The 24,215-nt window shown below is 44.4% G+C and overlaps 3 protein-coding genes across 7 annotated transcripts; 1 reads left to right on the top strand and 2 right to left on the bottom strand.

Moving 5' to 3' along the window:
• Positions 1–1,080: 1,080 nt before the first annotated feature.
• pcgf3 (polycomb group ring finger 3) lies at positions 1,081–17,423 on the bottom strand. Of its 4 annotated transcripts, none has more exons than XR_013284907.1 (10): positions 16,946–17,423; positions 11,482–11,597; positions 9,086–9,203; positions 7,454–7,550; positions 7,104–7,159; positions 6,909–7,016; positions 5,441–5,529; positions 5,156–5,293; positions 4,570–5,064; positions 1,081–4,333 (listed from the first exon to the last, which is right to left on the bottom strand). XR_013284907.1 is itself a non-coding variant. In XM_077531738.1 (10 exons), exons 2-10 carry the CDS (start codon positions 11,494–11,496, stop codon positions 4,286–4,288), a joined length of 750 nt encoding a protein of 249 aa, XP_077387864.1. In that variant the 5' UTR covers positions 11,497–11,597; positions 16,946–17,096; the 3' UTR covers positions 1,081–4,285. The 4 variants fall into 4 exon arrangements, 2 of the variants coding, with proteins under 2 accessions (XP_077387864.1, XP_077387863.1); XR_013284908.1 differs by having other exon boundaries at positions 4,570–5,027; XM_077531738.1 differs by having other exon boundaries at positions 4,570–4,650; positions 16,946–17,096.
• On the bottom strand, positions 12,497–16,812 carry LOC144025552 (uncharacterized). The gene is made up of 4 exons (XM_077531739.1): positions 16,403–16,812; positions 14,425–14,617; positions 14,258–14,344; positions 12,497–13,019 (listed from the first exon to the last, which is right to left on the bottom strand). Exons 1-2 carry the CDS (start codon positions 16,766–16,768, stop codon positions 14,600–14,602), a joined length of 384 nt encoding a protein of 127 aa, XP_077387865.1. The 5' UTR covers positions 16,769–16,812; the 3' UTR covers positions 12,497–13,019; positions 14,258–14,344; positions 14,425–14,599.
• Positions 17,424–19,236: 1,813 nt separating the features above from the next.
• Positions 19,237–23,604, top strand: slc49a3 (solute carrier family 49 member 3). Of its 2 annotated transcripts, XM_077531735.1 has the most exons (10): positions 19,238–19,726; positions 20,659–20,817; positions 20,907–21,123; positions 21,200–21,276; positions 21,346–21,483; positions 21,555–21,671; positions 22,354–22,506; positions 22,554–22,711; positions 22,812–22,915; positions 23,318–23,604. In XM_077531735.1, exons 1-10 carry the CDS (start codon positions 19,532–19,534, stop codon positions 23,458–23,460), a joined length of 1,461 nt encoding a protein of 486 aa, XP_077387861.1. In that variant the 5' UTR covers positions 19,238–19,531; the 3' UTR covers positions 23,461–23,604. The 2 variants fall into 2 exon arrangements, with proteins under 2 accessions (XP_077387862.1, XP_077387861.1); XM_077531736.1 differs by lacking the exon at positions 22,354–22,506 and having other exon boundaries at positions 19,237–19,726.
• Positions 23,605–24,215: the final 611 nt, after the last annotated feature.

Raw genomic sequence — 24,215 nt, 5'->3', positions numbered from 1 at the left:
TCGAACGAAGCGAGTATGTGTGCAACTGCAGCGCGTCACGCCGAGAGATGTGAAGTGATGCAAACTTACCAAAGCGGAAGCAGGTGAGGGGGCGGAAGCAGGTGAGGGGGCGGAAGCAGGTGAGGGGGCGGAAGCAGGTGAGGGGCGGGCAGCGGCTGTGTCCCACCCTGAGAAATGCTCCGGTCCGATTGTCTGAGATCTTCAAACGACAAAAACAAATATTGTCCCCCCCCCTCAAATATCTAAGGGTGGTGGCTAACTCTGGCTAGCTTAGCCGAGGGCACCAGATTAGTCGGCCGATTGTTATTTGAGTTGATGAATTCCAAAAAGATATCTTTGTCTAGCTGTAATGCGGGTTTCTGTTTTGGTGCGTTTTGCGGCGGCATCAGGGGGCAAGTGGCCACTCTGCATGTGTGGGATGCCAAATGCTAATTGCCGTAGCTTTAAAGCACACAGAACGAGCAGCCTGGCGCCCGGGCTGCCCTCGGCGGTGCCTGCCGGTGACGAATGAGCCTCCTCGGTTAACGGGCTCAGCAGGTGTCTCGCACCTGAGGGACGTCAAGCTCAGCCGCGCCGTGCTGCTTTCCTAGCTAGCGCCTCATTTGAGTGGCGCTCATGAGCTCGCCTCACGTGCGGACTAATTAGCTCGCGTGAGGTCGGCTCACCTGTGAGGTGGCAAAACAATGCCTTCCCTTCCCTTCCGTTCCGTTCCGTTCCGTTCCCTTCCGCGCCCGCACACACAAGCCGGAGGGAGTGCAAGTAAAAAGTAAAAAGTCGTCCGTCAACATTGATTTGATACAGCGGTACCGCCACTTCGGCAAAAGTAGCCATAAGGCAAGTTATGCGTAGTTCCAAGCGCAGAAAGATTTGTCATCGCTGTTCCAACAAAACATTCGGATTCATATTGCGTTTGTGGAGTGGAAATTAATTGAAGCAACAAAAGCTTAAAACTGAAAATTTCTCGTCTGTTCACTGCGGCAGAAGAGGCGGCATTCCGCCATGTTGTTGGATCACAACATCTGCCATTTACTTCCTTTGCTATGTTCTGTGTGGAAAAAGAAGAGAGCCTGGAAAATCAGGTGACTTTTCAAAGGCATTTATTGATTAAATACACAGTTAAGTTTGGACAAAAGCTCCTGTGTTGCGCTTTTCAAATCACAAGAAATTGAGCCTCCGCTCTCAACCGCACGCCCTCCAAAAGGTCGGCTTGCCATGGAAAGCGCTTTCATTACACAGCCGCAATAAATAATACAAAAAGTAGGCAGGGGGGGAGCAGGGGTGGAGTGGCGCGCTTTCGAAATCTTTCTCTTTCTTTTTTCAGGGTACGAGGGTGAACGCTGAGAAGGCATTTTGTGACCTGAGGACCTGACTGGAAACGCACATGAAAAGCCATATTGCACATTTGTCCTTCACTCTTCAAACCTGAAAAAGAACACACACTTTGTGTTGTCACGCCGACGTGAACTTCGGCAATCCAGAATGCAAAAAAAAAAACCCCAGAAGCATCCAAAACGTTTGCTCAAGTCTCAGTAAGAATGCTGATTATGATGATTATGATGCAGCACCGCTTGCTTGATTGACAGGCCTTCTTATGGCGTTTTCACACAGTGAACCAAAATTGTTGCGATTCTGCGATAAACGGCAAATGCCGTGTAAAAATGGCGTCTTCTGTTATGGCTCTGATTTGGCAACTTTCGCTTCCACACAGATACACTGCAAAAATCATCACATTAGTGAAATAACATTCGAAACAGAACGTATCCTCTTCGCAGGGCTCTGTGTCAAAACGGAAAAGAGCGTATAAAAACTTGCATTATGGTAATAGTGGCAATCTTGCAGGATCGGTGGGTGAAAGACAACATTAATCATAAAGGGCAATTTTTGGAGCCCACAAAATTGTCACATCGGCACCACAACAGATGCGCCGGATCGTTTCGTTTCGTTTCGTTTCGTTTCGTTTCCCTCCGTCCGGTTCTGTGGTGAAAGTCATCTAAAATTATTTTGCTGTCACAAAGCGCTTTACACAAACGCTTGCTTTGACTTTCTTTCACAGTCTTTCAAAAAAGACATTTTCTGTTAGAACTCTGGTGCAACAATTACGCACAGTCTCCGTATGAAAGTGAAAATTGACTTTAACACGAGATATGGAAAATATGCGCTCGGATGGGCAAAATGTCAACAACAATTCAACGCCAAATCTTCAGCGACGGTCCTGAGGCAAAAATGGTTGCTTTCATGCGGAGAGCCTGCAAAATCTGTCATCCTGTCTGGCTCTGCTAACAAAACTGGTAACTGCTGCACCATCTGTCAGGGTTTGATGACTTTTACACAGAGGCCCTGTAAAATATATAACATATATACTTCAGTAAGTTTTGCATAGTCTCCGCGTAAAAGTGCTGCAGACGGCCTGTCAATCAATCAAGTAGCAAAGCTAAACTCGGGGGGGAGAAACGTCCGGAAAACACAGTCCAACAGGGTTGAGGGGTTTCGGGTTAGCACCAGAGAAAGCACCAGATGAACACGCACTTGTTTTCTAAAAAAAAAAAAAAAAAAAAATGGCATCAAATATTTCCGATTTGGAGCACCTTGTTTAACGCTTCAGAGTCCAACTAAGCGGCTGGCACACATCATTCCCACAAGATCCACTAGATGTCACTGTGATTCCCCCCCCCCCAAAAAAAAGAAGAAAAAAAAATGGCCGACATGGCCAACCTTAAAGCTCAATGGCAGTGTTTTGTTTTTCGATGCATTATTTTTCAGGAAGAATTTGCAGTTATTTGATGGCAAAAAATCTTGACCGGATTGGGAGAACGTCTCATTTTTTTCACACGGGGGAAAGTGTCATGAAATGGCAAAAAGCTTTCATTTCATTTGCAGGCTTTCTTGGGCTGTTTCACACACAGACACTTAAAAAAAAAAAAAAAAAAAAAAAAGGCCATATCAAAGCCATAACGAGATCTGGTATTTATCCCCTTAATGTTTAAAAAAAAAAAAAGGGAGAAAAAAAAAAAAAAAAAAAAAAGTCCGGGTCTTGATGCAGCTATTTTTCAGGCTCTCTGCATTAAAGACGTGTTTCGTTTTCTCGTGTCTGGAAAACGCGTCTTGTCCCGTTTATGGGATTTGGGGTCGCGGGGGCAGCGGCTTGAGGAGGGAAAACTTGCATGCGCACTTCCCTCTCCCCAGCCACTTCAAGCAGCTCGTCCGGCGGGGCGGGATGCCAAAGGCGTTAAAGGCGTCCGTTCCCAGGCCAGCCGAGAGACAGACAGACGTCTCTCCGGCGTGTCCCGCCGGCCGGCTTTGATGCGGCCATTTTGTGGGACCTCTTGCGTGAACGGGAGCACAAGGATGGACATTAAGCACCCGTCATTCCTTGTTTTGTTTGTTTGTTTTAAAGAGATAAATTGTGTTGTTTTTTACATTTTTGGGGGGCATTTTAATGATGCAGAATTGTTGCTCGCATTCTGACGGCGGACGGGCGGTGGGAGTTTTTATGCTGCAGATCTGCTTTCTTAAAGAACAACAAAAACAAAAAAGTTTTTTTTAAAAAGAAGAAGATATATTCTGATATATATAGCACTTCTGGACACACTCTGTTTTTAACAGTCTAAAAGTCTCTCTTCCTCTCCGCCGCTCGCTCCCTATAAGCACATCATATGTACAATAATATATAGAACATAAATTAATCTACACAAAGCCTATTCACAATGGACAATCATTAATAGCAACTGAGATGGAAAACAGGGCGGGGCCTGTGCGAAAAAGACACATTCCGAGACGTTTGACTCCACAGCCTGCTTCTGATGGACACGTGATGGCGTACAAAAGATTTGCCCCCAAAAACAAAACAAAAACTCTCCATCCTCTGCTGTGATTGGCCGAAAGACGGTCATGTGATCATGTGAAGTCCCCGCCTGCCTCGACATCTTGTTTGCATGTAAACAGAGCACCAGTGTAGTTAGTGTCTTTTGAAGTTTGTGTCTCTTCTTAAACTGTACAAAAGTATAAATATAGGATTTATCTCCATTTCTTTTTTGTCTTTTTCGCTCTTCTTCACATATCTCGGATGTAGCACACAAAAAACAAAAACAACGAGCCAGTGCTGCTGCTGGCTTTTTGTGTCGAGTGTGGTTTTGTTCTGTTGTGGCGTTTGTTTGCTTGTTTGCTCGCTGCTGCTGGTTGATCGTCTTTGCATACGTCGGTTAAAAACAGCACGCCAGGACAGGAACGACGACAGCCAGAAAATACAAAATTCAAAGTAAGAAAAGAATTTTGGTGTCCGTTTCAGCTACAATAGATCCATCTTGGGCCTGTAATGGAGCAGGAGGGGCGATTTCTGGAAGCCAACAAAACAAAATGGTTAGTGTTTGTTTGCGCTGCATTGAAATGAACTGAAATGTCTTTTTTTGTCATTATCATGTCGGATACATTTTGCCAACTGGTCCAGATGACGCATGCTGTTGTCAAGTATTGATGTGACGCCATAGTGGCGCTCTTAAGACTTGGATCAAGTTGGCTCAAGTCCCCACTGAAGAAGGTCCTTTATTCAAGCAAATGCCACAAAACGGTTACCTTAAATCTCCATCTCGTGACGACGACAAATTTCAAAGTGTGGTCCTTGCCCAGGATTTCCTCGTTGCATAAAATGTCCAACTGTGTTAAAAAAAAAAAAAAAGAGAGAGAGAGATTTATCAAAATCAAGTTTTTCAAGAGAAGTACTAAGAGTGAGAGAAGGACTTTTCAAACAGCATTTGTGTCACAGAAGAACCAGGAAGTGGCAACCAAAGGTGCGGGTGGGACCGGTAAACGGAGAGCTTCGGCTCCTTCTTCACCACGGCGGATGGTCCGCCTGGCGACCGATCCTGGCGACCGATCCTGGCGACCGATCCTGGCGACCTCTCGCTCCATCCTGCCCTCACTCGTGAACGAGACCGCAAGATGCTTGAAGTCCCCCACTTGGGGCAGGATCTCATCCCGACCCCGAGACGGCACTCCGCCCTTTTCCGACCCCGTGACCACGTGGAAGTACCCTTGAGCAAGATAGCGAACCCCCAATTGCACCTGATGCTGCGTCATCAGGAAGTGAATGTAAAGCGCTTTGAGGTGGGAAAGCGCGATAGAAATCAAGTTCCGTTTGCCATCGTGCGATTGCGTTTACCTCGTTAAAGGAGGTCAGGTTGAGCTTTTTGGCGATAAACTTTTTGAGGTGCAGGACGGTGGCCTGCGCCGAGCAGCGGATCCACTTGCGCTTCAGGCCTCGCAGTTTGCTGCTGTTGCACTCCAGGCAGATGCTCACCTGCCACGACATGCCGCAAAAACGTCTCACGGACTGGAATGCGATCGTCTCGTTCCAGGTGGGCACAATGACGAATGAAAGACAAATGGCCCAAAAAGCCATTTTGCAATGATCCGGAGTCCGTCGAGACGAAAACGAAATGTGTACCTGCTCATCGCTACGGTGATAGTCGTTGTCCTCCTCTGCTTTCTCCTCTCCAGCTTCCTTATTGGGCGTGTCCTCAGACTTTGTGTCACCTGTTTCGACAGGAATAAGAAAATAGGACAACAAGGAATTTAGATTTTTTTTTTTGCATTGATAATTCAGTCACTGCATCTTATCGTGTCTCTCTTGACAAGACCCACAAAAAGTTGCAGAAGCCATGCCCAAAAAGTCATTTGGTTCATAACAGCCATTTCTAGGGAACTGAACTTGAATTTCAGCCACCGAAAGCAGTTTTGCTTAGCAACATGAAATGTGTCCATCATAAGGAGATCCACCAAAAAAAAAGCCAGACCCAAAACTACGCAAGAAGTCTGCCAATTTGGTCGGAAGTGGAATGAGCTCCCGAATTTGTTAGAATGAATCAGCAGCATATCAAAGGTGACCACCCTCACTTTGTTTTATGGACCAACAAGTGTTGACCGCCTCTCGCAAAACGGTAAACGAGGTCCAACGGTCCTTACTTTCTTTTAATGACCTTTGGTCAAGTCACTAAAACGAGGCTCCATCACTCATAGCTTGCTAAAAGTCGGCAACCTTTTGTCATTGGTTTCATATTTCTACAGTTTCGAGCAGTAGATTAAACATAGCGACTGTGAGACACCATGTCACCGCTGTAAAAAAAAGAATCAAATGAAAACAATTCCATATTGTTCTTCGCCGTGTTGCTTGAGATGCGCGTGTGCGTGCGTGTGTGTGTGTGCGCACTGTGCAACCCCGCAAGGGTACGCGAGATTGCCGCCCCTCTTCGCCTTAATTAGCGGAATGAGAGCGCGGGATTAAGCGATTAGGCCCCGCGAGCGTGACCGCCCACGAAAGAAGCCAAGCCACCGCTCATGTGGATTGGTTCAAAAAATACATCCAATTCCAATGTTGCTTTGATCTTAGCACTGTTGTGTTTCCATCTGCTGTGTGCTGCAGCGTATTGTGACGCTTTTTAAAACCATCTTCAACATGCATTATTGAGACTCATTCAACTTCACCCTCATGCTCCGCCCACAGTCAAAGATTCAAAACGAAACCTCTTCGCATTACTCTAATATTCAAGATTCAAATCTAGCAGCAACTTGATGAAATCGGAGCAGATCTTTTTAAGGATACCAAGAAAAATGGCCCAAATGACTTTGAATCAAAATGGCAGATTTCCTTCCTGATTCTTTTGCGGTTCCACTCATGATAGAAAGTGCAATTAAAATGCATGTTTCTCAGTTAAAGCTGATTTTTTTTCTGGAATTTGCATGAATAAATTGAAAACTAAATTGGACGCTCGGAACCAAAATGGCTGCCCTCGCGGCCGCCATTTTCAACACATTCCAGGCGACGCTACTGAGCCAAATCTGTGGCGATTGTGGGCCGAGTGTTGGTTCAACAGTGCCACGAAGATGATGACGATGATTACGATGTCGGCGCTTACCGTTGCGCTGCTCGAGATGCGTCTTCATATTGCAGAGCTCCCCTTTAATGTCGCCGGGCACTTCCATGCCCAATTTCTGGTAGAAGTCCCGCTGCTTTTTTATCTCCGCTGGAGAGCCAATAGGAGGAAGGAAGCATGGTCAGATCACAAGTTTCACATCATTTTATCTTTTCCATTTCGAAAAGACGAACATACCCTCTTGAAGTCCGGGTACCAACTTGTACACAATGTCTTGCATTGTTCTGTCATGGCTGTCAAGAAGAGGACACTTTGTGTTCAGAAGAAACACTACAAATGCATGCGTCAATCCGACGACATTCCGACGACATTCCGGCACTACGTGACGTCCTGTTTTATGTGCACGCACGCACGCACATTAGAAGTCACGTTGGTTTTTGGAAAACATTGCCTTCGTTTTCAAAATTGGAATTTCAACAGTTAAGTCCATAAATCAATATTTGAAAATGGACCGTCTGATATGAAAATAAATCTTAGATGTGTATATATTATATGTGATATCTTCCTGTCTATGTTTGGCCACTCACCCAATGTACTGCAGCGGATGGCTCTGATGAATAACGATCCTGCATGTGGGACACGTGTTGTTCTCCTCCAGATACTTCACAAGGCAGCTTCGACAGACTGCACACGCACACACAGACGACATTTCACGATGTTTAGGGCGCTTTCGACATAAATGATCAATAGTGTCAACCGATTTTGATCAAGTCCACATTAGAAACTGCATCGTTGCTGAGGTGACTCATGAAAACCGCATCAGAATGAATTCCAAAGTCTATACGAGCACTTGGTCTGGCAATTTCCAGAAAAAAGATGCATCATGCAATAAGACGATGACCCAAAACACACTTTCAACACAATCAACGAAGGTCTTAAGGCGTCGATATACCAATTTGACGTTGGCATGTTCCGTTTGATAACTTCCTGTCATAAAGTCGGGTCGAGTTGGAATATGTTGCGGGGGCGTTTTCAGCAAACGGAATCGGCGTCGGGGCGTTTGATCACTGTGATTGGCTGTTAGCTAGCGAATCAGCGCAAGAAGAGGAAGTGACGAACGCAGACAAACAGTACTGATGGAAAGCCTTCAACGTGCTCGGAAAAAGTGGGGCAAAATCGTTGAAGTGGGCAGTTTCCTTCTTCTTGGGACAATCACGAGAGCGAAGGTTGACAATGACGCCATTAAACGATACTGTGCAAAAGGCCGCAGGGTTTCTTTTACATGAGAGGACATCGGGAGAGAAAAATGCATTCTTTACGTTTTCATATCCGTAAAGAGGTTTGCCGCTGCCTCCTTTAGGAACAATGACGAGCGCCGCCGACGGCATGGAGGGGAATTATTCTCTCTCATGCGCTGAAGGTACGCGGCAGTCGGGGTGGGTGCGGTGTATATTGACGGCCGTTTTCTAGGCAACGTGCCAACGTTTGGGCCTGTGGCGTCGGTCACATTTGGCTTATCTGGGCCTTCGACTGGCCAAGTCAATCACCGGACCTTAACCCAATCCGGTCCGGCCTGCATTTCATCTCCTGAAGAGGATGCGGAAGGCCCCAGAAATAAGCAAGGAAAAACATCTCCAATCTGTTGAATTCAGGTCGCAGGCTTGATGCACTTATTGCAATTATTGCTCATGCCAGCAAATATGAAATATCAGTCACGCCCATTCTAATATTTCTGCTCACTTGAAAAGTGGGTGGCATCAAACAAAAGGTGCTCTACCACATCAAAAGCTGTAAATGCTGCAATTCTTCCTCATCTTTTGATCAGAGACAAAAACATCTTCAATGTGCCCAACAACAAAAACAAAGGATTGTCCTTGTCATTCCAATTTTTTGGGAAGGGACTTCCACACGCATGCAATGTGTAATGAACAAACTAGCTCCTCCCCTTTGCCAGCTCGGCCACAGATCTGATTGGCATGGTGCCAATTTAGCAGCCTTCCATCGAACCTGTGTCCACTTGACCCGCCTCCCTCAGTCCTTACGAGAGCTTCATTGCAGTCAGACAGCTGCAGTGGGCCGACGTGACCTGAATGTCTCTTTTGAAATGAGGCCTGGGGAGGCCGTTTCAAGGAGGACGAGGACGAGGACGAGGACGAGGACGAGGACGAGGACGAGGACGAGCGGACTCAAGCAGGCTTCGCTCGCGCGCGTGTACGTACACGTGTGCAGGCACTCGGTGACGGTGGTGGCGTCTATCAGGTAGCCGTCGCACAGTCGACACGTGATGTGGGCGTTGATGTGACACAGCTTGATCTTCCTCGTCAGCATGTCGGGGTTCTGCGGCAAACACAAGTTCAAATCAAATGAGATCAGATCAGATCAAAGGTAGACGCCCCCTTGTCGTCATGGCAACAGAAGCAGCCGCTCACTGCATGCAAACCAGGCAGTGATGCTGCCATCTTGTGGAAGAGGAGAGAAGGGGACACATGATGCCAAACCGGACTTGAAGTAGCACAACATACATGTTCAGTTGATCGCTTGAAGATAAAAAAAAAAAAAAAAAACAGGGATATAGACAGGCAGAGAGCGGAGGCGGGTAGAATAACCCCAAATTGTAGTCAAGCAAGAGTACCGGTCGTTATTTTAGAATATGACTCGAGTTTAAAAATAATAATAACAAAAATGAAAGTGCAAGTATTGAGTAACTTCTGACTTATTGTTTTAAATTCCACATCAATATCAAATAGACCATTTCAAATATGGAAATTCAATATCGCTTCAAAAACAATAAATTAACAAACTAAGGCAAGTTCCACCACAATAATTGCTCTAAAATTAACTTTGACATGTGAAACAGCACAATTGACTATATTGAACTTTGATCGTTGGATTAGCGTGCAGTTTTTAGCAGTGCTGACATCGGTCTCATTATTTACAAATAACGTAAGTTCTGCCAACAGACAACTTTATCTTCAGTGCGATGCATACATTTCAGATTGCTTTTCAAATGTGCACAATACTTTCATCTGACAGTCTGCAGTTTGCATTTACATGCCGTGCTCGACATGCTGGTTTTATTCCACAGGGCATCATATTTTGCAAATGCAGATCGAGAAAGTATAACAGCAATATCACAATATTATATGATATATTAAAAGGAGCACATTTATTTTAAAAAAAACCCCAACTCAGATTGATTTCCATTTGTGCAGTTCTAGCACCATCTGGTGGCTATTTTGTTAAATTTATTTATTCTTTTTTTTTCAATGGTCAGATGAAATATGTAACGTAATATGCTTGTGAGCCGAGTCAATATGTGAAGGAAGTCAATGTGAGCATAAATTAGCAAGTAAGTGCCTCAATATGAAGTGTTAATAGATTGTCAGCTATTTATATGCATTGCTGTTGTTGTTTGGTTTTTTTAGTACAAGCTCTTTTTTTTTAACAATATTGTGGCCCTTTATCAGCAACCTCCCCACAATTATCGTGCTAATTGTGGTATCGTGAGCTTCGTATCGTAACAATATCGAATTGTGACGTTCGGATCGCGTTACATCTCTAGTGTGTTACTTAAGTTCTAAGTGGAGTTCTTGTAATATGACATGCCAATATTTTGGGCAGACAAAGTTACAACGGATGAAACTTTTTGCTATTCCACGCATCCTTCTTCGAAAGCACACATGCCTACGTAATGCGATCTGTAGGGAAAACACGGATTTGTGTTTTCTGCCATGTTCGATGTAAATAAGTCACATTACAGTGACACGTAACATACGTCTCTAAAAAGAACAATATTGATCGGGCAGTAGGGCTGATTATTTTTCAGAACCTCATGATTCCATTTTGAGACTTTATATGATTGTGATTGATCATTCATTTGGATTTTGACTCAATTCCATTCAGTATTAATTTCCCGTTAATATTGAATCCGATGGCTTTATTTTCAAGCCCATGTGAACATTTACACAGCTAACATTTGCACAAGAACATTTTTGTCCATATAGAGAACAAAAGCAAAAAAACTGGCATGTAAACTTAAAAATTGTGGTTAAAATAAACATTGTGGCAGGCAGTCAGCTTGGTAGGCACTGTTGATAGCTCGGACGTAAACAAGAAGGTATTAAAGGTAGCTCGGTATGTAGGTAGGTTTCTTATAGTGTTGTTCCGATACCGATACTGCATTCAAAGAGTGGTATCGGTGTCGGTGAGTACTCACAAGTAACATGCCGATACCATAATTCCAACATTTTGGATGAAGCAGCTTGTCTTGCTCATGCACGACATTCACTGATATGTGACATGCTCACTGCATGCCGATCCAAGATGTCCTATCGGCCCTTGAATGCTCTGAACCAATGGCAGGACAGCTTTTTCATGTTGAGGGAAAAAACACCCTAAGTATCGGCATGGTATCGGTATCGGAATCGGTATCGGGGGGCCAAAAATGGCATCGGAACAACACTCGTTCCTTAGGCAGATAGTATGACATGTATGGTAGGTTGAAGGTCAGGTAGAAAGGTAGTGTAGCAAAGTATATCGGTGGTTGCAATTGTGGCCCTCTCCATGATTTCCGTGTCCTGTTTACATAGTAAAGCGATGATGTCGTCCTCCTCACCCCTAATACCGCCATGCGTGGGCTGTGGATGTCGCGGCGTCCACCTTCTCTTCCTGCAGGGTGAGCAGCTGCTGGCGTTAGCTAGCTCCACATCATGGAAAGCCTCTCATGCGAGCCTGCGCACCGAGAAAAAAAAACAAGAAAAAACAAGAAATGTGAGTCTTTGCAGCAGCTTGACTGCCATCTTGCATAAAAAGAACAAGAAACACAGTACGCGCACATTCGACTAGTTTTTATTTTATTCATTTTTTCTTTCATTATTTAGGGGGAAGCAACTCCTGTTTTTGATGGACATTAATTGGCAGTCTATTCATACTTGTTAAAAATATTCCCAATGCAATTGTAATGGGCATTAACTACTAGGGATGTCACTATATCCAAAAATTATCACGATATGAAGCTCACGGTACGATAATTATCACGATATTGTAGGGAGGTTGGCGATATTTAAAAAAGGTCACAATATTATAAAAAAAAAAAAATAAGAAAAAAAAAAGAGCTCATACCAAAAAAAGCACAATATTGTGCTTTTGTACATAACAGCAATGCATATAAACCATCTCCAATGTCTCATAATATTGAGGCGCTTAATTGTTAATGCACGCAAACATTGAGTTCTGCAGTTCTTGAGTTGACAGGCATATGATGTTCCCCTTCATCTGACAATTAGCAAAGATTTTAAACATAGAAGGGCCAAAACATCCATAATGACAATTAAACGACACTAAAAACTAGCCACCAGAGGGTGCTAGAACTCCACAAATGGAAATCAACCTGACTTTTTTTTCTTTTTTTTTTAACAGATGTTTCTTTTAATATTGTGGTAGCTTTAATATCACAATATCACGATATTGCCCTTGTCGTTACATTCCTATTAATGACTAGCTGACATTTGCTATCTGCAGCCAGGTGCAGTTCCTATCCCACGCGTATTATGGGAGTCCACTTGATTGTACAGGCCACAGCATGATCACTCTCGCTCAAGTATGTATCATACAAGCACGGAAATGAAAAATCCAATTTAGGATTTATTTATTATGCCATTTGTGACATCAGTAATCATTCACAATAGCGAAAAACAGTACAACCAGACATAATCCACACAGTCCAAAATTTCTTTCAATTGGACATATTATTCATGCCTGGGCAAAAGTACGGGCACATGTCAAAAAATGATTGTAACATAAACATAATTGTAATAAAGTTCACGAGCGTGTACGTGCGCAACAAAAGGTGATTTTGTCACTGAGTTCCAATGGGCTCATTACTTGCACCTCGAACAATGGAAATAAACACAACAATATTGACGAAAAAAAAAAAAAAACGAGTGCCAGAACAACACAGCCACACAAAAGAGTGTTTTGCTTCGCTGTAGTTTGCCGTCCAGCTGGAGAGAAACAAACGCACTGAAGAAGGCCTCCTGTCTGCTGTGCCACAGGCGGGAGGAGGAGGAAAGCTTCTGGTCAGGAACTTTTGGCTCGGCTTCAGAAACACAAACGCACATTCACTCGGTCCCATACCCAAGTGGAACGATTCACCTTTGTGATGGGAAGAGCAAATTGGCATATACATAAAGTCACATCTTAATTTGGACTGAATGCGAACATGCTAACAGCTGTTTCGACCAACATAGGTCAAAACTTTGGATTAAAATTCGCCAGGATCCGGACCGATGACAACACAACATCGTTTGTGCTCCAAGGGAGGTTGACTGTTCTGTTCACTGTCGAGCCGAATGGTGTATTTGAACTTTTTGGGTTTTTGTTTTTTTCATGTCCATCCATCCATTAGCAGATCCGCTTAGCTTCACATTTATAGAAATCATTTGTCAATTACGTTTGGGTTGTTTTTAAGATGCGGCGCTAGCTAGCAGCTAGGCTAAAAACACTCTTCCTAGTTATGATGCATACCGTCTAATAATTGCTTATTTGACCATTGTGACTTTTGTGCTGCTTTGAAAAGAAACTAGAGACCTCAAGAAGGCTTTTTGTGGCGAAATCTCAAAATGGACAAAATGTCCAACTGTCTAAAATTGTCCATATCTCGAGATTGATCCTCCCGACATTTTGCCGGAGCGGCCTCACCGTTTCCCATTTGTTAGCTAATGACCATTATGTATTGTGATGTTCAACGTTCCACGTCTTTGGCCGATTCAAAAAGGAAAGTGGATCTTAATTGACATTTTCGAGAAAAGCTCTTCTCTGGCAGCTGCACGGTAGAACTTGTGCTGAAAGCTTGAGGGGATTCCCAGCGGAGCCACTCGCCCCAAAAATGTTTCAGTGAAGAGCATGCATGTGCCGTTAGCATTTCTTTTTCCAAGTTATTGAACCAATACAACAGACACAATGAAGCAAACAGGAAAATGGGCTGCTCAGCCACTGAAAAATGTCATGGCTATAGTACAGTCAAACATTGACTTATGAACTTTATTTGTATCAAAATGTTCATAAACCGAGGTGATGTTTCGCACTGAAATGAATAGAAAGGTCATGAATCCATTCTGGGACTGGAGATAGGCGGAAATAACACCGACATTAACTATCTGGTGTCTTCATTACCGAGACACTACAATTCAATAATTAACATACATATAATAGTCATACATGTTTGTTTGTTTTTTAGGGTTAGGGTTAATTAAAGCGAACGCGCTCACCACTCATCCACCGTGCCACCCTTATTTTTTTGTTCTATTTTTATTTTCAAGTCTTGGGAGTCGGGATATATTGAAATCAATATCTCCCGCGCATGCATGTACAGTTACGAGCTGTCAACTTACACCTGTTGTGCTGCTAAAATGGTGGCAGTCAAAGCGTCCGTCCTCCTGACAAGCTGTTAACCAGCTGACCTCCAGGGGATAGTGACACTAGTGACAGCGACAAAAGGGTGTCAGGTGGGGTTACGAGAGGTCAATACAATTGAAATGGTTCAAGGAGAGACAACAACCTGCTGCCAACAGGGACCAAGCCCCTTTCACACTGCGGATCCAAGCTGGCCTTTTCAACAGCACAGGATGGGAGAAGTGATGGGCCAGGAGAGAAAACTTCTCTTTCAGACATACTGTGTGTCATCCCACTTCAGATACTATCACAGAAGACTGCAGATTCGCCGATCGACAGACTCATTCCTTTGTCGATACCTTTCACGCAGATAAGACACAAGAAACACATCGAGTGCCCGCAAACCGATAATACGGTGTGCTAAACACCGTGTCACGTTTTACACAGAACAGACACGAGAATACAGAAATATTGACTGTGTGAAAGGAGCCTCAGTTTTCATACCACAAAACACCAGCAGAGATCGGATTCATCAACTTGAGCCAGCAAAGTAGGAGACAAGCATCCCATCAATATTTTGCCTTACCACAAGGAATCTTGTTAAAAACAGTCAAGCGTATCGAACTTTTCCACCGACTGAGGCACTCAAAGCGCTTCACACCAACTTCGCCTTCACGTACTGATGGCACAGCATCAGCAGCAACTGGTGCTTCAGTGTCTTGCTCAAGGACACTTTGACATGGTCACAATGGCCAGACCCAACGCACAACTTGTAGGTTGGCAGACAACCACTCTGTCTGGTGTGACACTTCACCTACTACTGACCTTCCACAAACTTGCCATCCCGTCTCTGATGTGACCTACAAACAACGTCAGGTGGCTGCTTTCAACTCCCCATTCGGTCACTTGAACACAAGACAGCAACTGAGGAAAAAGGCCGCCGCCATTGACGGGCTTCGGATTTAACGTCACAATACGCAAAAGCAGAGAGTCGCAGCTTTGAAATATTGAATTCCATTTCACGTGGCCACCTTCTCGACTCTGATCTACCTCCAAAGATGGGAAATAACACACGTCCACTTCAACCTCCATATACGGGTGGATACATTCACACAGCTCTGATACGACCTCGAGAGTTGAAAAAAAATTGGCAATCAAAAAAATGTATCCACTAGACGAGCAATTTTATCTGTGTGTGCCTTTCACACTGACTTTAACCTGTTTTTAAACTTTTACGACAGTTCAAATAACATCCATCTTCCCTGAGACCAAGATTATTCACCTCGACCAAAGTAACGGAAAAAGAACGGATCTGCTTATTACGGGCTCACGAGCCACTCATGGACCTTAACCCAATATGCGTTTTATCTCCTGAACAGAAGAATAAAGGGAAACAAACAAGAACCGTATCGGCCTCGATACTTCATTTGACATCAGAAGTCAGAAAGGTCGGCATGTGCCATCTGATGAATGTAAAAATCACAAGCAAACATCTGATCTCGTTGGGTAACATCCGGGTGGTGGTTTTGGCAGATTCCACGTCGAATCAGCGTCGGCCATTGTGACATTTGATTACTCTGATTGGCTGTTAACTAGCTTGACTTGATAAGAATAAGAGTCACAAATTGGTTGCTTACTGATGCCGATTGTCAAAACAAATAAAGGCTAATGCTAAAAACAACGCTAACAGCAAAATGTACTTATTGGATTAACTGCCAGTGGCTTTTTCTTAGACGACACACCTTGACAGTAAAAACCAAACTACTTCATTCCAGCTGTTGTTTAAACACTTGAAAAAAAGACTCCTGTAATAGTGCCCTGTCAGCAAATTGTGATTTCCCATAAAACGGTTGGTTTTGAGCTCAAGTGCTCACTTGTAACCAAACGAGGCAGCTAAATGACAACTCAACAACAACATCAAGTTAGCACGGTTAGCATCACAAAGACTTCAAAACCGACAAAACACACCACAAAAAAAAAAAAAAAATGCAGACTTGTTGGCTGCTCTGTTCTGTGTGCTCCCCCCACGCACAACAGCAGTGCAGTTCTTGAAAAGGGGAAGAAAAAACAGCAGAAACAATACAAAAAGAGAGAGGTGGAGGGGGTGCAAATAACTAACACCCCCCATCGCGTTTAATCCAAACCTCATGTAGAAGCAACTTCAGTGACGGGCCTACAGGCGGGAGGAGCGAGAGAACAAGACGAGACACGCCGGCCAGACGAGCCTGAGCCCCGGGGAGGAACACCGCGTGCATCCCGGCCGAGCTCGGAGCTCCGAACTCCGAACTCCGAGCTCCGAACTCCGAGCTCCGAGCTCCGAACTCCGAACTCCGAACTCCGAACTCCGAGCTCCGAGCTCCGAACTCCGAGCTCCGAGCTCCGAGTCTGCCTGCCTGCTTTCCCACCTTCCCTGCCTCGAAGCCGGCGTGCAACTGCAGGGCCCGGCGCATAGCATTCACCCCACGTACACACCCGCTCACGCACGCATTGTCACACACGCATTCGCGCATCACGTATGGATAGCATGCTTGGTAGCAGCCAACCGAAAGCCATGCTAAAAACGAGGAGGAGGTGGCGGAGGAAGGGGAGTGAGGAGGGTACAAACCGGCACCCGAAAGCGGCCACAGAGGCCAGGGTGGAGGGACTCGGGGAGCAGAGGGGCCAGTGATACCCGAGTGCCGACTGACCTGGTCGAGGAGCACCGAAGTCGGCTGGCTAGTGGGTCGGATCCGAGTTCAATCCACTCGCACTACAACAAAGAGGCGAAGATGACCGAGCGGCCGCGGAACAGGCCGAAGCAAAGCGCTCCCGGAGCAGCGCGGCGCATGCGCACGTCACTGGATGCGGGAAGCGGGAGAGAGCGTTGACAAAAGTCAGAAACGTTTGAATTCAACACAAAAGCACGATTTATACATTTCATAGCGACATCATATTTAATTACAACTTAGCATTTGACTCAAACGTGGTCATTGCATGTATTTCCAAAATGGCTGAGAGAAATCACACCCTTTTGTTGTGTGCTGGGAGGTTGGATTCCAAACCCGCAGACACAAATAAGGTTTGAACTATTTAGTCACAGAACTTGACTCAACGAAAAACGACGAGAATGCATTGAGAATCACGAGACGCCAAATCCCCTTGGGCTGCGAAGAAGCACAGCGAAACAGTGAGCAATAATCCGGCGATAATAAAAGGCAGTGAATCGATGGGATCGGTTGGAGCAAGTAAAAGACGAAAGAAGGACATCACAAAAGTCCCTGCGATTGGCTGGCGACCAGTCCAGGGTGTAATAACCCCGCCTACTGCCCAGAGCCAGCTGGGATGGGCTCCAGCACCCCCTTGTGAGGAAGAAGCGGTCAAGAAAACGGATGGATGGATCACAAAGGTCCATACATCACCTAAAGCAGTAGCGAGAGGTGACTTTGCGCCAGAAAATATTTGGGGTATTTTAAATATTATTTTATACTGCTGTATAAGGTATCAAATGAAAGCAAAAATATTCCGGACTGACGCGGGTTGATACGCGCACGCTGTCATGTAACCAGTTCCGCGGTGTAGGAAATGACAAAATCACAATCTGCAAATTGGTTGGAATTTACAGTGTTCGGAACTGGCTCGTGACCGTCATGTCAACTCAACCCGGAGAAGGGAAAAAAGGAGATTGCAGAAAAGCCGCAAGAGGTTTCAACCAACACTAAAGTTTACTGACCTATTTGGACAGCCACCTCGCCACTGATGTTTCCCGGATGTCCTTTCTTGAGAGTGAGGGACAAAATTGTGATGATTATTCCAGTAGGACGAGCACTGGAAATGATATTTACGCTGGAGCCTCCTCGGACATCAAATTGGCCATTTGCCAACGCTCGTTCCAATAGAACCCGCACAGTACAACTCATGAACTCAAACCTAAGACAAGACCCGAGACAAGAGACGATACCCAAACATTACTCCTGCGTGACTCGAGTCACGACAGGTTTACAGTCAGTTCCTGAAAAAGTATTTGGTCCCTTCCTGATTTCTGTCTTTTTTGCATATGAATCACTCGCAAAGGTTTCATTGATCAAACCAATTTGAACATCACACAGAGACGACGACGCAAAGATACACAAAATGCAGTTTGCAAATGATGATTTGATGTAATACTAAACTATATCTAACCCTGATCCCCAGCACATGACCCGGCCGACAGGCCCGACTGTCTGAGGCCAAATGGAGAAAACTCATCCAAGTGAAGTGGTCACAAAAGAACCTGGAAAGACATCCAAAGAACTGCAGCAGGCCTTGCTGGCCTCCGTTCAAATGTTCACGACTGCATTCGAAGAAAGACACTGGCCAAAAATTGCATCCATGCTGTCCCAAAAGAACACAAAGGCTCGTCTCACATTTGGTCTTTATGCTCCCTGAAGACTTTTGGAGAAACATTCTATGTACTAAGGAGTCAAAATGTGAACTTTTTGGAAGGTGTGCAGCCTGTTACACTCGGTGTAAACATGGCACAGCATTGGAAACAAAGCGCCTCGAGTACAGCGATCTGTCCAATCTGTCTGCCTGCCCGTACACCAACTGCGCCACAACTTAGCCCAGCTTTCAGGTGGTCTAAAGTTTCGCTTACCGAACCAGCAACTCGTCAAAGTGCCCTGAAGCCAGGCATGGAAAAGGAAACGTCCCAGTCCGCCCAGCATGACACATTCCCAAACGCAATAGAAATTTGCATGTCAAAGCAAACGTCAAGTAACACAATGGTAAACATGTTTCAGTTTGAACTTGAAACATCTTGTCTTTGTAGTTTATTTGGTTGAATAAGGTTGAAAGGGATTTGCAAAACCTTGTATTCTGTTTGGACGTATTTTATTTTGTTTGTTTGTTTGGTTTATTGAACAAATAAATGCAATACAAAATATAAAATAAAAGTGAAAGAAAGAAAATAAAAGTTAAAAAGGACAAGAAGCATGAGTAAAGTCAGAATTGCTTGTTGATCCTCGCCGAGAGGCGCAGCATCTTTCAGCAATAGAAGATCTCTGTTGCTGTCTGTCAATCCATTGACACGAACGAGTCATGTTTTGTTTTTTGTTTTTTTTATGCCGACGATTTTGGTTTTTTTTTCTTTTCTTCACGGCGTTCGAAGTTGCTCGTTGGGCTGACAAAACAATCTTTTAATTGCGGAATTAGTCCTTCACGCGTGACGCGTCTTTTTTTTTTTTTTTTTGAAAGAAAGTGAAAGTTGAATGCGGCGTCTGATTAGCTTATTAGCTTATTAGCCGGTTGTCAACACGATGGAAAGCGGCGAGGACGCCAAAGCTGACTTGTCATCGGCATCGGCATCGGCATCGGCATCGTCGCCGTTGCTGGCTGAAGCTTCAAGTTGTCATCCCAACGACGAGTTGAAGAAGTTGCTTGCTTTCAAAGTGTACAAGAGGAGGTGGTTCGTCCTGCTGGTGCTGTGCCTGCTCAACTGCTCCAACGCCACCGTAAGATAAATCAAGTCAGATTAAAATAAAAAAAACACATTTGGGTTTGCACCGTATCAGGAAATCAGGCCGATTACTTTTGCTACGATTGCGGGTTCGGAGCCAACTTGGAAGGAAATTGTTATGTAATCCTAATCGGAATAGGAAAAGTTGCTCTAAAAACTTGTAATGACGTACACACACAAAAATGTAATACAATTTGTATTCATACAAATGCTATTCCGAGCAGGTCGATTCAAACTTTGAACTTGAAAGTAAACATGATTAGCGCTTGATGAACTTTCTGCATTGTATTGGAACTTCCTCTTTTGTGGTCACGTGATGTGTCTCGTGATCCAGTCAGCACAACTGAACTGATTCGTTGCGGAGGTGAAACGGATGTTTGGAAAAAGTGGAAAGCAAAAGATGCACAATTACAAAGCGGCAGGCACAACTTTTGACAACATTTTGTGGATTTCGTGACATTTGAAATTGGAAAACGAATCAATGAAAGGTGCTTCTTCATGTGCCATTTTGTTCTTGGGAGGAGCTTCAGAAAATGGATGGATGGATTTAAAGTGACAGTGTGTCGATTTGATTAGGATTTTTCATTCTTCATTTTAAAAGCCAAGATTAATAATATGCAAAACAAATATCTATCTATCAGTGTTCTATAATCATAGGTGTAGTAATTGCTAATGAATTGTATTACATTGGAGAGACGACCTCACCTGACAGGACGCTGACATGTTTTGCCGCCATTTTTCTGCTCCGGATTCCTGAAGGAGACAAACGAAGCGAACGTCGTTATTGTTGGGAGACTTCCAAATGTGGTCAAAGTGCTGATTATTTTTCAGCTTGCTATAATTGAGTGAAAATACATTTTCAAGGCATTTGAGGCTTATTTCTTTGCGATTGTTTGATTTTGGAACTCGAATGTGTTTATTTGGCAGCTGTGGCTGACCTTTGCCCCAGTGGCAGAGCAGTCTGCCCAGTATCTTCAAGCGACCTTGACGGAGGTCAACTGGTTGTCGGTGGTCTTCATGGTGGTGTCGATTCCGCTCAGCTTGGCCGCCATCTGGTTGCTGGACACGGTCGGCCTGCGCGTGACGGTGACGGAGTCGCCGATCGATCGGCCGCCGCCTCCCGCTTGCCATGCGATGCCAAGCGACGTCATGTTGTGGTTTTTGTGTGCGCTCAGCTGGTGCTGGGCTCGTGGTTGAACATGTTTGGCGGCGTTGCCCGCGTGATGGGCGGCCCGCCCGGCGATGGCTTCCGCGTGGACTTTGCGCTGGTGATGCTGGGCCAGACGCTGGCGGCGCTGGCGCAGCCGCTCGTCATCTTCGCGCCCACCAAGATGGCGGCGCTCTGGTTCCCGGACAAGCAGCGGGCCGTCGCCAACTCCGCGGCGTCCATGGGTCAGTTTTCCTGCTTTTTCTTGCTGCTTTTTCTTGCTGCTTTGTTGAGCGCGCAACATTTGGTTTTCCTCGGCAGCGAACCCGCTCGGCATCCTGATGGCCAATTTGATCTCGCCCGCCATCGCGCGCTCAAAACAGCAAATTCCGTTCCTGGTGAGTTGCGTTCATGCTGTCCACAAGCGTTCGTCAAAAGTCCAAACGATGTCACTTTCCTTCCTGCAGATGTTGGTGTACAGCATCCCCGCCTGCGTGACGTGTTGCTTGGCAACGGTGGGCATCCGCAGCAGCGCCCCGCCCACCCCGCCGTCGGCCAGTGCCGAACTTTCCACCTCGGAACCTTTCGTGCAGGGCGTCCGACTGGTAGGGACGAGGTGGCAGCAGCTTTTCTTGCGCAGTTCGTCACGTTTCCTTTGGGTTCCCTTTTTGCGCAGTTACTGAAGAACCGCGCTTATCTGGTGCTGCTGCTGTGCTTCGGTTCTGGCGTGGGCGTGTTCACGAGCTTCATCACGCTGCTGGAGCAGATCTTGTGCGTGCAGGGTTACACCAACGTGAGTCCTCGCCAGCGTCCAAAATCCATTGCGGAATGTCGGACGGAAAAACTTTCAAGCGGGACTTCACCATCGAATATTTTTACAATTGATTCATCTGTCATGTATTCAATCGACTCATTGGGTGGTTTTTTTTTTCCTACTTTGTATTCATAGAGTGATTTAAAAAATAAGGGGGGTCAGTCATTGTTTTCCAAAGTAAAAGTAGATGTTTGCAAATTGATAGTAATTTTTACATTTAGGACTCCGATAATCAGTGAAGCATGACTGTTGATATGCTGACGAATTCAAAGTTATTTCATTTGAAAATCAACAATTTGTCAGTGACTCAATTCATTTTGACAGTTTTCAAAGCCAATGTTTTAACATGTACGTTTTTGTAAGCATCAAACAATAATTTCATTGAGTTGTCAATCTAACCCTTTAAAAGGATTTATTTGTGTTGTATTGTTGATTTTTGTGACCATCAAGGACAATTGAATCATCTGAAGAATGTCTTATTTATTCATTTGAACAATTTCGTCTTAAAGTAATGTAGCGCGTGGAAAATGTCCAAATAATCTTTGAGTTTACATTTAGTCAAAACAGTACTTTTTCATTTTGACGCCTCATGAATGTGTTTTGCTTTGCGTTTGGAAAGTATCTGATTTTGTCGACTCCTAATTGCGACTGTGACTTTTAGGACTTTGCGGGCTTGTGCGCCGCCCTCTTGATCGCGTTTGGCATCGCGGGCGCCGCCTTACTCGGGTTTTACGTGGACAAAAGCAAACGCTTCACGGAGGCCATCAAGATCAACATGGCCGCCTCCGCCTTGGCGGCCATCGCCTTCTCGGTGGTGAGCGCGGCGGCTTTGCGTAATCCCAACGGCCAAATCCTCCTCAGGTGTGTCTGATGCAGCGGCAGGGCGTCGCCATGGCGACGGTGTGCTCGCTCTTCGGCTTCTTCGGCTTCTCCGTTTACCCGGCGGTCATGGAGCTGTCGGTGGAATGTTCCTTCCCGGTGGGAGAGGCCACTTCGGCCGGACTCATCTTCATGGCGGGGTACCAAATCGCAAAGCCTTGAAAAATCCAAACCTCCACATTTTTTCCCACATTTGGTGAGATTTTGAGTCCGTTTGACTTTTTGCTTGCGTCTTTGTAGGCAAATCCTGTCCATCGTCTACATCGTCGTCCTGCAGTCTTTAGCCATCCCCGTCGCCGATTCGCCGCGCTCAACGTGCGGGCTCGCCCCTCACAGCTGGAAGGGTAACGTATCGTATCGCCTTGGATCTTTTTTATCGGCTGCATATTTAGAATCCTACTTTTTTTTTTGCACCATTTAAAACTCAAGATTGCCATTTATTTATCCCGTTAAAGTGTGAACGCTAAGTAAGACTTTTTCTTGAATATTTCCATCAAAAATTGATGTTTAAATATCGATCGGCCGTCGATTTTTCTTAACACCCCCCACTCCTCACTTACAGGTGACAAACCAAAATTATGAATACATGTAAGCCTTTTTTCAGCAAAGTACGGTTACATTATATTTTATGAAAACATTTGAAATCTATATTTCATGAATGTGACGCATTATTAAGTGCTGTAGTCCATTTATCATTTCATATTTTTCTACATGTCATGGCAGTATTTTGTTGTTTGATTCGTCAGTGTCGATGATGGTGCCGGCAGTGCTGACCACCTTTTTCACTTGCGTCTTCATCGTCGTCTTCCGCACGCGCTACAAGCGCTTGGAGGCAGAGGAGGACGCCACTTACGGGCGCACGCGAGTCGACGCCGGCGTGGACACGTGATCCAGAAGGATACGATAGCAAACAAGCTTTTTTGTTGCCTTCCAGTCTGTGGACTTATTGACTCACAAACACTTTTGATGCGACCAAAACGGGATTTGCACTTTTTGGAAACATGTTTTAATTGTCTTTGTTCTCTCTGGAAATGATATTTTGAAATGCACATTTGAAAGCTGATCCAGTTTGAACTCGGATGTTGAGAACGTATTTAACTATTTGTGCACATTCCTGCAAAAGGTTTTAACTAAAATATTTTCAGATAAACTAAAACATCAAGAAAATGTGAATTTGACATTGTTTTGGGAGTAAAACAGATCAGAAAAATAAAACATGAATAAAAATCCCTTTGAGTTGTTTGGTCTTTAACTACTAATTTGGATATTAAGTGTAAACAAAACAATGACTGAAATATATATTGAAATTATTACAATAAAATACAACTTTCATATTACAATACTTGAAAGAATATGGATTTTTTTGTTTGTTTTTTACCTACTTGCGTGTTCCTGAGAAAACATTGACATGAAATGTTGACTTAAGATGCTTTACATTTGAAAATAGTATTAAAACGACATATTTTTTTAATAATGTGATGTAAATTATCCATAAAAATATTTCATGCGTTTTTTTAAAAACTTATTTTGTAGATTCCAGGAAAAAAAAAATTTCAAGCTTTTTTCAAAAAAGACAATTATTTTGCTAATGATTTGTATTAATATAATTTAAATTGGTTTTGTGCATACAATGTAAATAAAGAT

The sequence above is a fragment of the Festucalex cinctus genome, chromosome 9, assembly GCF_051991245.1.
Source record: "Festucalex cinctus isolate MCC-2025b chromosome 9, RoL_Fcin_1.0, whole genome shotgun sequence".
NCBI classification, from domain to species: domain Eukaryota; kingdom Metazoa; phylum Chordata; class Actinopteri; order Syngnathiformes; family Syngnathidae; genus Festucalex; species Festucalex cinctus.
This window is presented reverse-complemented; position numbering and strand designations above follow the sequence as displayed.